Source organism: Anas acuta, chromosome 4, assembly GCF_963932015.1.
Source record: "Anas acuta chromosome 4, bAnaAcu1.1, whole genome shotgun sequence".
Classification (NCBI taxonomy): Eukaryota; Metazoa; Chordata; class Aves; order Anseriformes; family Anatidae; genus Anas; species Anas acuta.
In genome coordinates, this window is record NC_088982.1 from 13,595,605 (window position 1) to 13,608,313 (window position 12,709).

The following is a 12,709-nucleotide window of genomic DNA, read 5'->3' on the forward strand; positions in this document are numbered from 1 at the left end:
CAGATAAAGTATATTTCTTCTTATATAAAGTAATGTCTAACTTTAATGGTGTAGTATTTACTAACAGAATACTAAAGCAGTTTGTAGAAGCAGAATTGTAATCTGCATGATTTGGGAGTGACAAAAATTAAGACAGAGGAAAGGGGAGAACAGAAACAAAAAGAACAAGAGTGGTATGAAACTAAGGAATAAGTATATCCTTTTCAAAATAACCCAGAGACCTGGCAGGAAAATAAGAATTTTCACATGACACCTCACCTTTAAAAGCATGTGCATGCTTAGAAAAAAAAAAATCTACTGTTTAAGAGATGACATATATCCTAAGCAGTTGAATCAGCTCCTTGACATTTAATACACTCTTTTGTAATGCACTAGCTTTCAAAGCAAGAGAAGGGACATTACAGAAGCCATGCAATGAAGTGAAAGCCATTTTAAGTTTTTACCTAAGATCTGCTGCCTTAAAAGGGGAGAGAGGGAAGTAATCTGTTCTTCAACTAAAGGGTAAGTTGAACCAAAACATTTGCCTTCAGGAGAGCTTAACAAGATCGTAGAATCATAGAACCTTAGGTAAGTAAGCCCAAGGATAAAAAGATAGAAAAAGAGAGCTGGTCATACAAAAATAAAAGTGTCAGGGAAGATGCTATCATGTATTTACAAGGAGTTGAATTTAGATGGACATGGGAGGACAAGCTCTCCTCACTTTTCAGCTGTTTACTACTTTTGCTGGCTGTCAGAAGGGATTCCTAGTACAAGTTTCACTGCAAGAGGATTGCTGCAGACACTTCCTCCGCACTGCCTTGAAGACTCATCTCTGGTTGAAAAGTATTTCCAAGTGCTAGCCTGAATAAACCTCGACTTCATTTGTTCAGAGTAATGATGACATCCAGTGGCCACCAAGTTAATCTCAGCCTATGGGAGCAAGATAACCTCCTACAGATATCCTTAAACAGATATTCTCTTTACATAAAGGTATACACTAACTCTGCTCTTGCACCTGCGAGTGCATGACAAAAAGCACTATAATTATTGGGCAAGAGTCAGCTTCTTGTACAAACTCAAAACAAGACTTTTTCTATTCTATCTCACTTTGAAAACTTATAAATAAAATATACAAAAATTCCTAAGCATTTCCATGGCAATCAGAGAAACAGGAAAACAGCATGAATAAATGTATATAAAGAAAGGGGATGGGATGGGATGGGAAAACATGCATATGCACACACAATCCACTCAAGCTGTTAAAACCGGTTGCAACATCTACCAAACTCACACACAGTCTTTTAAATGATATGGAAGAAACCATTTTTAAGTGCTTCAAAACAAAAAAAGCAATGGTTCTGCTCCCCATTTTCATAAGGAATTCTGTCAAAATACCAAAATACTGCTCTTTAAACATGCTTGTGTTCTTTCACAGAAAATGTCTGTTGCATACTTACTTTCCCAAATATCTCTGGCAGCCCCAAAACTTGCCCAGTGAAAACACCAACACAGATGAAAATTGCTGTGACCTGACCCAATGAACCACGGATTTCCTTAGGAGATATTTCACTCAAATACATGGGAAGGGCACTCAGAGAAATGCCTGCAAAAGAAAGGTGGAAAAAACAGACAAACATAAACTAAGTCATAACACCTTCTGCTTACACCAAGTACAAAATGAACAGCTATTGAAAGGAGTCTGAGTATTAATCTGCTCACACAAGTGGCATAAAAATTTTCAAATAACAGAATTACATCCACAGACAATATGAATTACCTTGTCTGCATCCCTAATTACTTTTGCACTATTTAACAGCCATGGGATTGATTATCTCTGTTACACATCTACAGTGATGTGTGTTGGCTGCTATCTGAAGAGAAGCAGCAAAGGTTACTGAGATGAGAATCACCAAGATAATAGATTTTTCATTGTTGTTTTTAATTTGTTCACCCCAAAGGAAGCAAAATGAAGTTTGCACTGGTGCAGGTAAGGAAGAAAAAACAACATATCAGACACAGAGAGCAGACAGTGCCAAATGAAACATTTTCACTGTGAAAAGTATTAGCAGATTTTCCTCCAAATACAGGCTTATAACTACAGCAAACTTTTGACAGCAGGCATAAAATAGGGGCAAGAATGCTGCTCAAAACCAGGAATAAACAAATTCATGACCATGGTTAGCTCACTGACCATACTGACAAAGCTCCAAACATTTGATCATCTGCTGATGGTCTGAGACAAAAATTGGCAGCTAGCACCAAAATTCCCCATAAACTGCATATTGCAAGTGAAATACACATCTACTTTCAAAGAACTGTAGTTTGTACTTATAGACAAGATAGCCAAAGTTTGCCAGAAATGCTCAGTGTTGCAAAAGCCAAAACTTTCCATTGCTTAACTTCATGTTAAGCAATGAAATACAGAGAGGATAAAACCACCTTATTCCATCAAGTCTGTCTCCATATTAGGTTAGTACTTCTAACCATTTAGAAATCTGTAAAGCTGCTGAGAACTTCACTACCAGGTGCAAGACTACTCTGGTGCAGAGGTGCTTCCATGATTTACTTTTAATTTGGGAAGACAATGTTGCTAGGAGTGAATGATGATGTTCCAAATGTCCTATTTAATCCTACCACTATTAGCATTGGATTAAACAACTTCCAAACACACAAGAGCAAGAAGCTTTAATAAATAGACTACATCCTCCTAATCAATGAAATGATTTTCATTGCATATTCTATAGGAGCTGATAAAGTAAAGGGGAAAGAATTAGGGTGGACACCAGAGGCTGGGGGAGGGAATGCTTATGTGTAATGCAAGTATTACAGGTATGTACAGCATGATAATAGCTTACCTGCATCGACACCCATTATAATGCGGCCCAATATGAGCATTTCAAACGATCCCGCCAACAAAGAGAGTGACATCAGCAATGCGGCTGTCACTGCAAATACATTATTGAGCAGCAGTGTACACTTCCTAAAAGGAGAAGATACTTTATGTAGGTACCAGCACCATAACAGATAAATCTCATCATATTCCAAGCACATTAGGCTATAATTCTTATATATTCATAAATAAACTCCAAAAGTGCTTAACAAACTGTGCCTTGTAAATGTTGTATAGAGTTCCAAAGCATAGCACAATGCTATACCTAAATGGATACAGTTCCAAACCTATACCACGGCTTTAAAATAAAAAATATCATAGTCAACAAAAGAGCTGTATTTTGAAGGCATGGCAATTAGCAATCCTACACATCCTAAGAACCTGAGAGCCATGCCTGAGACTCTCTATATGAATAGAAACAAACATATTCTGAGTAAATGAATGTATGTAGGAACCAGCAAATGTACTTCAAATAGTAATAAGCTAACGTAACTATAGCCATTTTTATTCCACATATTGTTTTTACCATTTTAAGAACTTCTAAGCACTGACATTATTTATGTCATTATAATCCATCCATAGCATCCATAAACCCAAAACCCATGACATTAAATAGATACATGGAAGAAAATTACTACTTGTAATTTTAAGAAAACACACTTGAAGTGGGGGTGGGGGAAAGGGACACATGGCAATAAAAATCAACCTCTTTCCAAAAATGTTGAAATTAACCAAAATATTGATTTATAATTTCAACTTTTTCCAATTTTTGAATTGTTTCATTGTATAAGAGTCAATTTGATTTTTTTTCAAAGCTCTTTTTTTTTTTTTTATGAAAAAATATTCCTTTGTTAAAGAAAAAAAACACATACACAGAAAGACATGAAAATATATTTTTTAAATTTCAGAACATCTCCATTTCCCATTCATATTATGCCAACAGCAGTATATCTTACAGTTCTCATCTTACAGAACCTTCTGCTCAAATTTGAGTACTCATTAATTCAACAGTGACTCATAAGTCTCATAACTTCTCCAGAAGGAAATACTTTATAAAAGAAATAATATGTATGATTTCATGGTCCTTTGACTGTCAAATTCAAACACAGACATACTATTTCTCTGAACTTATGCAAGAAGCCTGGGTAAAGATGTAAGATCAATAGCTCTGATGCAACTATCTTCCATTGAAAGATTAAATAGAAAACCCACCTAAAACTCAGAAAATCACTGCTACCTTATACACATCTTGTTGTCTCCCCACAAGTGGCTTTTTGCTAAACTACAGCCTCTAGGTGAATGACTGGAGAACCATTAACTTCAGGTTCAGCCCTACAAGTGACTGAAAAAACTTCTTGAAATTCCCCGGCAGAATCACAGCCATCGCTTGCAATATCTAATGAAGATGTGGTGGCCTCTCTACACTACATCACATTAGCATTGCTTATGATATAACACAGGACAAAACATAATTGTTTTCACAATAATGTGGCAAGAAAATTATCTAACCTTATATTTTCCATCTATTAGTCACCTCACTCAGCTATATGTGGTAAAGCAACAGAGCTTTGTATTTACCAGGTTTTCAGTCACTTAATTAAGAACAGTTTTGATTTTGCTCTTGAATTACAACTCAATGCTGAAGCATCAAGCTCCATTCAAACAACATATGAAGGAAACAACTGATTTGATAACAAAATGTACCGGCAGACAAACATCACTGATTATGTTAATTATGAGGAATCCATTAACTTTGACAGTAAATTATGTAGGCTGACAACACACCAATTTTATTAAAGAACTAAAGTGGTATTAAATTTTTAAAGTATTTTCAATGGATTTTCACCTTCTCTATGTTTCCACTTCCATGTAAAATAACAGGAATGATCAGAAGGGCTGTCTACCCCCCTCCTTTTTTTTTTTTTCCAGAATGAGTAACAAACCAACACAGTGGTCCATGTTGCACATTCTTCTTGAGTTCAACACATAGCCACCAAATGGAAATATCCCAGCCATTGAACAAATGATCCAACTAGTTACAACAATTAATATATTTTTAATAGTAAGTATATTGAATATTTATGTTTTAACTTTCCTTTTTTTTTTTTTTTTTTAATTAAAAAACTGCTTGAACACTGTTTGAATGAGATTGCTTGAGATCAGACAAAGAAAGAGATACAGCACATTTAAAGTACATGTCTGTATAACATAGCTGTCAAGAGAAAAGTGCTGATTTTGCTATTTGAAATAGGGTTTTCAAATGGATATAGGGCTAAATGGATAGGGCAAATGGATAGAGGGCTAAAGATAATAAATAATGTCAAAAAATGGAAATAAGTCAGGTCAAACAAGTGCTATACATTCATCTGGAGTTGTTACTTTCTTCTTTTACAACTTAAAAAAAATAACGGAAAAATATAACATCCTTTTAGAAAAGGTTGGCAACAACCACTTATTCTATGAAGCATGCTGGAGAATATGAAAAAAGCAAGGATGGGCAGAGGGAAGCTGCTATGCACCGACCCTGACCCCTTTTACCACCTGGCCCCTCACCAAAGAGACTCAGTATAACCTGTGGTTATCAAGGGTGAGTAGAGGAGTCTGGCGTAGGAGGAAAGGTGTTTCAATATTCACCTTCTTTCTTTCCTAATACCTGATCAGTAATTAAATGTTTATGCTAACTGGCAATAATTTAAATTCCCCAAGCTGAGTCTATTTCAACCATGACAGTAATTTGTAAGCGATTTCTCTTTCTTATTTTTTTGACTCATGAGTTTTCTTGCTCCTGCTGTTCCTCCTGTTTCTCTCCGACATCCTGTCTAGCTTGCGGAGTGGGGAGTGATGAGCAGCTGGGTGGGGTGCTCAGCTGTCAGCTGGGACCAGCCCAGCACATCTATGAACAGGAATAACCACTTCTCATAAATAACCACTTCTCAAAAAACAAACAAACAACAACAAAAAAAACCCTCCAGATTCCACATGCTACTTTTCTTTACTTCCAATCAGGTCATGTTGTATTCAGAATTGCTACAATCATAAATTAGCCATGCTTTCCTGGTCACATAGGCCAGAACTGTGTTAACCTAGACACAGGGCATAGGAAAAAGAAAAATGAAAAAAAAAAAAACAAAAAACAACCCTTTTATATCCTGCTTGTATAACTCAATACAAACGATGTAATGATACCACACTTCACAGAGTACTGTAGCAGACACTTTCCCTTGGGAAACTCTAACCAATATCATCATATAAGTGCTTACCACACTTACAGAGTGTAAGCATACAAACTTCAAAACTAACCTACCAGAAGAAAAGTCACATACTGGTGCACTGGTCAGCCTAATCATTTTCACAAACTGATTGACCAAGCAATTGTCAAATGGCACAAGAAACCCACTGAAATATAAATATCATACCTAGCTCTCACATAGCACATTTCATTTCAGTCTTGCTGAAGGTTATAGAGCACATCAGTAACCCTATTTTTGTAAACAGGCGAATAGGGAGTGGAGTCGACTCAACCTAAAGCTAAATTTCAAAACAGTGTCAGAGCTAGGAAAGGGAACCTGGATCCAAGTATGAGGACACCCCCCCACACATACTGCACTTACAGGCATGCAGACAGTCACTGTTTTGTGTGAAGACCCCTGGGTTGTTTCAGTTGAGAGCAAAAGGAAATATGTTTGGGGAAGGGGGAGGAGGGGATGGGGAATTATATTTCTATTAATGTTCCTTCTTCTGCTCAAATTCAGGATTTTCTCTAGCCCAGAGAAATAAAACATTTATGCATTCCAAAAGGAAGATGCAATCAAAAAACTTTTGATTGTTTGAGCACAGAGCAGTTTTTCACAAGCAGCTATATCCTAAGCCAAACAATAAGCATGGCAACTTATTACCAAAAATTGGTTGTCTCTTAAGGTTGGCTATTTGTTCTGCTGCAGGACTATAATTTCCACTTCTGTGCTCAGTTGGAAATAGTTGTAAGAGATGAGCAATTTGCTCAGTAGAAATCACAGTTTCTATAAGCATCCCAGTTGAGCTGGACAATTTACGCATCAACTTGACACAAACAGAGCTAAGCTTTAAATAATTTTCCCTTTTCTTTTTTATAGATATTTTTTACAAAAAAAAAAAAAAAGTTTTTTTCACAGATATTTTTGAGTATCTTGAGTATCTCCTCCTTAGAACTGTTTTGTTTTGTTTTCCAAAATCACATCTATCTTGTGATTTCAAAGTTGTAATTTGCTCTTATGATACTGTATAGTTCCACAAAGGCCAGAACAGAATCCTACTGACTCTATGACCTCCACAGCTGCAATAATTTCAGTTTTAATTAGGGATTTGAATTAATGATCTGTTTGCATAAAACTCAAAACTAGGAAAATGATAGAATTTTTAAGTTTCATCAAAAAATTATTATTTCCTCAAAATATAATAAAGACTCAGTACAATAAAGACTCTAGAAGCTCACCTTAGGAAGCAAATATGATACCTTATACAAAAAGTATAGTAAGGAAGCTAGGTTTTTAAATAATGAACTGTCAAGTCCAGTAACAGAACAAATACTGATCACTATTTTAACTATGGCAGATAACTTGAGAATAAAAGAAATGGTAGCATTACTAAAATAATCCAGATAAATTCCTTTAATTGCTTCAGACTCAAAACAATTCACTGGGCTAGAAGTAAGGCCTTGCACCTCTTTTGCAAATTCCTCCCCAGCAGTGTCTCAAGCAATTCACTGAGCATATCTCTCAGGATGTTTAGGATGTGCAACAGCAGCTACTCTTCATTAAAAGACGAGAATTTAAATTATAAAGTGTCAAAACCACATCTGAACACGGGACTTCTGCTTATGTGGATGAAGGCCCTCTTTGAAAATTTTGCCCTGAACTTCTCTTGAAATAAGTAGTGCCTAGCAATCTGGTAATCTGGAAACTGTGTTATTAATCTTACAGCAATACGAATCAAGAGTGCTCTTTTTAAAGTCATACATTATTTACAACTAATATTTTTGATCCCCATTAGTACACTATTCTGTGTCAGTATAAATGGAGCACATCTTCATCATACACACAGCTCTCTAACTTACACTTAAACAATTTAACAGCATATTTAATTGTTCTGTCAACATTTCATAATGTGCTCTACAGTTACTGTAGTGATATGTCAGTCTGGTTTCCCAGACCAGACAAACACACTGCAACGTGAACAGCAAAACCAAGAGCCACATTTGATGAGCAGTCTTTATCCAGTGTCTCTGAGAGATGCCATTCCTTCTTATCTCTAATCAAGTACTCTTATACCATATCTATGACAAAGCTATTTTCATGGTTTGACAGGGATAAACATAATAAACAGGGACAGAGCTTCCAAGCTTTAAAGCTCTGCCCTGGAAATACAATCTACTCCCATCAAAGCAGTATTCTTACAACTGACATCAATCACCACTTTAACAAACTTTCACACAAAACCATTCTACTCTTCACCAAAAATCATTCTTCTGTGAACTTGTTTTTTACTACATTAATTTAAAAAAGAGCAGACTTAGTGACAATTCCAGGAATTAAACAGTCTGACTAAGGGAGAGTTTCGTATATTCAATAAGTATGTAAAAGCCAAATTGATGAATAGAAAAAAGAAATTGCAAACCTTTTAAAAAAAAAAAAAGTGACTACAAAAAACATTTATGAATTAAAATTCAAATGATGATTGAATGGTGAATTGATGGAATAGAATACATTAATAAAATTGGATAATAGATTTACAAAGTAGAGAGCAGTGACTTGCAGTAAGCGCAAAATGGAAGAATGTGTAACTATTGTTTGAGGTGTAAAATGGGATGTGGAAGAGTTGGGATAAAATATAGTGACAATTAAGAAAAAAAATCTAAGCAGAGGGGTTGAGAGAGATGACAAACAGGCTTGGGAGAGCACAATGTGAAGTGCATGATTGAAATAGTCAAGTGTAGAATACAAAAAAATGAAAATAATGGAGAGGACTGCTTATGTTTGAGACTCTATGATGACCTTCTTAGGTGATTTAATCAAGCAGAGATTATCAAATGATATAGAATTTATAATTAAGAAAAAAACAAATATGCATATTATAGTGGCTTTTTATCTAGCCCCTTCCAAACAGGGAAATTAAAAATCATTTTTAAAAGTCTTTGGAAGAAGGTATGAAACTGAAATTTGACAGAAGTATCTAGTTGCTACCTACTGCAAAAATGCAGACAAACCAGTAAAAACATTTCTAAAATACTGGTATTTGTTATAGTCAAGATTTGGTCATATGCTGCATTGCATAGAACAGGGAAGGTGACAACAAGCATGTGGAAAAATAAACATGAACTTCACCCTAGTCTATTTCTTCAAACTATATTTTAAGTTGACAATAAGGATAAAAAAAAAAAAAAAAAAAAAAAAAGATTTTTATTACTGCAAGACAACAAATCTGGTTGAGAAGTAGTAAATGAGACAAATTGATAATTTTATTTGTGTAGAGTAAGATACCCAGCAAGCTTGCAGAACAAGAAGCTGTCAACCCTTTCTGAAATCCTTCCTTTTATATGGTATTTTCCTTTTGCACTCTTGTCTATTCAACGTCCTTGACATCTGAACCCACTGTCAGTTCAGAGCAGATGGTTTCTGTGATTTAAATAATGCACAGTAAGGCCAGAGAAAAGAGTATTAATTTTACTCTTGAAATTCACAATTCTCAGATATAAGCTTTCATAATTTGAAGACGTTTTAATTTGCATTCTGGTAAAGGTAAAAAGAGTTTAAAAAAAAAAAAAAATACAAGTAAAGCTTTCTAGAGAAGTTAGGTTGGCAACTGCTTTAGAAACCAGAAGGTTTCCAATACACTTACCGTCCGAAGAACTTCACGATTGGGGTAACAATAATGGCACCTACAAGGCCACCAATGGCAAAAATAGATACAGTTATAGACCAGAGGAGAGTCAGGGTGCTTTCGTCCACTGAGAAGCCATATCTTCTTTCCCAAGTTTCATTGTAAAACTTCTTGATGTACTGAAAGAAAATACATAACAATAATACATGTAAAAACCACCCTTTAAGAACACTACTTACAGAAATTGAATTAACAACAGTAGCTTGTTTGCAAGGACCACCTTTGCATTTCTATTGCCCTCCTCTAAAAAAAGGGTACGCAACTCTAGATGTAACTGTGCTACAGACTAACTGAACCAGTCACAGCATACAATGACATGCCAGTTAAAACAAGGTGGAAACACCAGTAGACATGAATGTAGAAGAAGCTTATAAAAGAGAAACTTCTTTAAAGAAAGGATGTTACAATTTAGGTTGCCAGTACAACATGAGCAACAGTTTGTGTTAGCCTTACTGGGATAAGGGCTCAGGCACATAATCATACCACCCACACATAGCATGGTGCTGCACATCAGCTGAGCTCCGCTGGCTGCTCATATACATACCCTTAACCTGAGGTAAACAAGGTATCACTTCACACCCTAGCATAACATTTTTTGGACAAGCTAAACAAAACTGCACTCTAGCACACATCATGACATATATATATATATATATATATTCATATATATATATATAAATGCTTAAATGCTAAGTACTGCGTACTGCTGGTGAATCAACAAGAATTGTACTGCTTTTTCATGGATCTGTAATGATAATAACCTTGGGGAGGGGGGAAATGGAAGGAAGGACGGAAGGGAGGAAGGGAAGAAGGAAAAGAGCCACATTTGCGTGTGGAGTGGGAGGAATTAAATTAACACTATCCACTCATTTCTACACACATATCACAATTGAGGTAGTATCTTACAGTAGTTTTCACATTTATTGACCCTTTTTTTGCCTTGCTGCCATTGTGCTTATTTCAGAAATCTGTGCATGTACATGGAAAATACTCCAGGTGTTAAGCTACCACAGAGAATCACAGTCTTTCATGGAGGATTTCAAAATCTGTTGTATACTTGTTCAAAGATACAGAAGATAAGTTATTCACAGGTTCAAAATGGTGATACTCTAAGGGTATCAGACAGTTTTGGGTAGTGAAGTAGTGGGTCCAGTGTGCCCACGTCAGGCTCACTACCCATGATGAAATGTCTGCCCAAAAGCCATCCTCTTGGGGCTGCCAAATGGCCAAAAGTCAGCAGATCTCCACCTCTGGCATTAGGATCTTGTCCCAGACCATACTTCAAACACAGAACTACAGTGACAGGGAGAGAAATATAGATAATAAGACAGACATTTGGCTCAGCTGAGTAGGCAACTATATGGTATTTATGAGCACCTGGGAAAACAACTTAAACTTTCTGACTTTAGCAACAAATTCTAAATCCCCAATGAGTATAACACATGAAATCTGCTTTCTGTCTTCACACCAAAAAGATATTTGTCTGTTATATTGCATGAAAGTCACATTAAAATTAAGTTATAAAATAAAACCAGGAATGGAGACCAGTTATGAAGCAATTTATCTCCTGGAATTTGTACTACTTCGGTGGCCTGTTCTGATTCATATTTAGCTTATGAAACTCCCTGGAAAATTTTTAATGGTACTTTAGAAGCTATATAAGTAGGAATCCTTTTGGTCTGCACTGTGCTCACCATGAAACAACATTTATCATCTCTATTTTGTATTTCAGTCCTAAATTACAGAGCTTGGATCTGCTCAAAATGAAGTGCATTTTACTTTTTTTTTTTTTTTTTTTTTCCGAAGGGGCAGTATTGTAAAAATGAGTGATGCTATAGCAAAATCTTTAGCATAAGTTTAGGAAAAAAAAATAGAGTGAACTAAAAAAAATGGGGTTTTATGGATTGAGATAAGAAGGGAAGCTGCATCCACTTTTATGTCTTTATTGTGATAGTGTAGCACCTGGAAGCCATAAAAAATCAGGGACCTATTAAGTCAAGCAATAAAAAAATAACACTCTTCTCCCCCAAAAAAATCACAGCCAAAACAAATAACTGTTAGAAGAGAGAGGCAAGAGCTGACAGCTGTTGGTTTCATACTAATGGGGAAAAAAAAAAAAAGAAAAAAAAAAAAAAAGCCCATAGTATCAAAAAGGGATAGTTTTGTTTGAACTGTTAAGAATCACAAATCACTTCTATAAATAAGTTATAGCTTCTCCCCTTCACATTTACATAAACTGCTTTTTGAATGAAGTACAGGCTGCTAAACAAAATAAGCAATTTCTTTTCAGTATTGAAAAATGTATCAAACATGAAATCAGACACCTATGATCCAGATATAAATCTATGTGCCAGACAAGTGGTTTCTCATAAAAAAAATGAAAACCTGATATCTGGGTTCTCCTATCTTCAGCTAAGTAGGAATAGAGAAGACAAACAATTTTCTCCCATGGTAACTTAATTTTAAAAGGAAGGGGATATTTTATTTCTTCCATCTTATTTTATATGCTTCTATACAAACAGACATAAAAAAAAAAAAAACTTGAGAGAAAAAAAAAGTCAAACTGGTTCTTGGTCCATTTCACAATTAACAGAATTTCACAGTGAAATACCAAATAAATCTGCCCCTAAATCAAGTAATAAATCCTCTCTCTACTGTACTCGGTATATATTTAGATTCTGATATCTTCTTGTTTATTTGAAATTTGTATTTGATAGTAATGAATACTAACACAAAATATTTTTAGAACACTATTAACATTTCTTGCTAATGCTAATGACTAAAAATAGTATGCAAATTATTTTCCCCTTGTGTTATAACTAATTTTCTAAGCACAGCTTTGTTATTTATAACGACACATGAAATAACTGCAAATATTCATGAAAAGAAAGCACAAGCTACAGCATTCAAGTATAACAGACAAAT

At 35.2% G+C, this 12,709-nt stretch overlaps 1 protein-coding gene across 3 annotated transcripts in view; it reads right to left on the bottom strand.

The window, feature by feature from the left end:
• The window catches only part of SLC2A9 (solute carrier family 2 member 9), a 127,903-nt gene that overhangs the window by 83,305 nt on the left and 31,889 nt on the right, over positions 1 to 12,709 (bottom strand). For all 3 annotated transcript variants that reach the window (XM_068679916.1, XM_068679917.1, XM_068679915.1), the window contains 3 exons: positions 9,743 to 9,903; positions 2,835 to 2,959; positions 1,437 to 1,582 (listed from right to left, as the gene is read on the bottom strand). In XM_068679916.1, the coding sequence (XP_068536017.1) occupies positions 1,437 to 1,582; positions 2,835 to 2,959; positions 9,743 to 9,903 (432 nt within the window). The remainder of the gene's footprint in view (positions 1 to 1,436; positions 1,583 to 2,834; positions 2,960 to 9,742; positions 9,904 to 12,709) is intronic.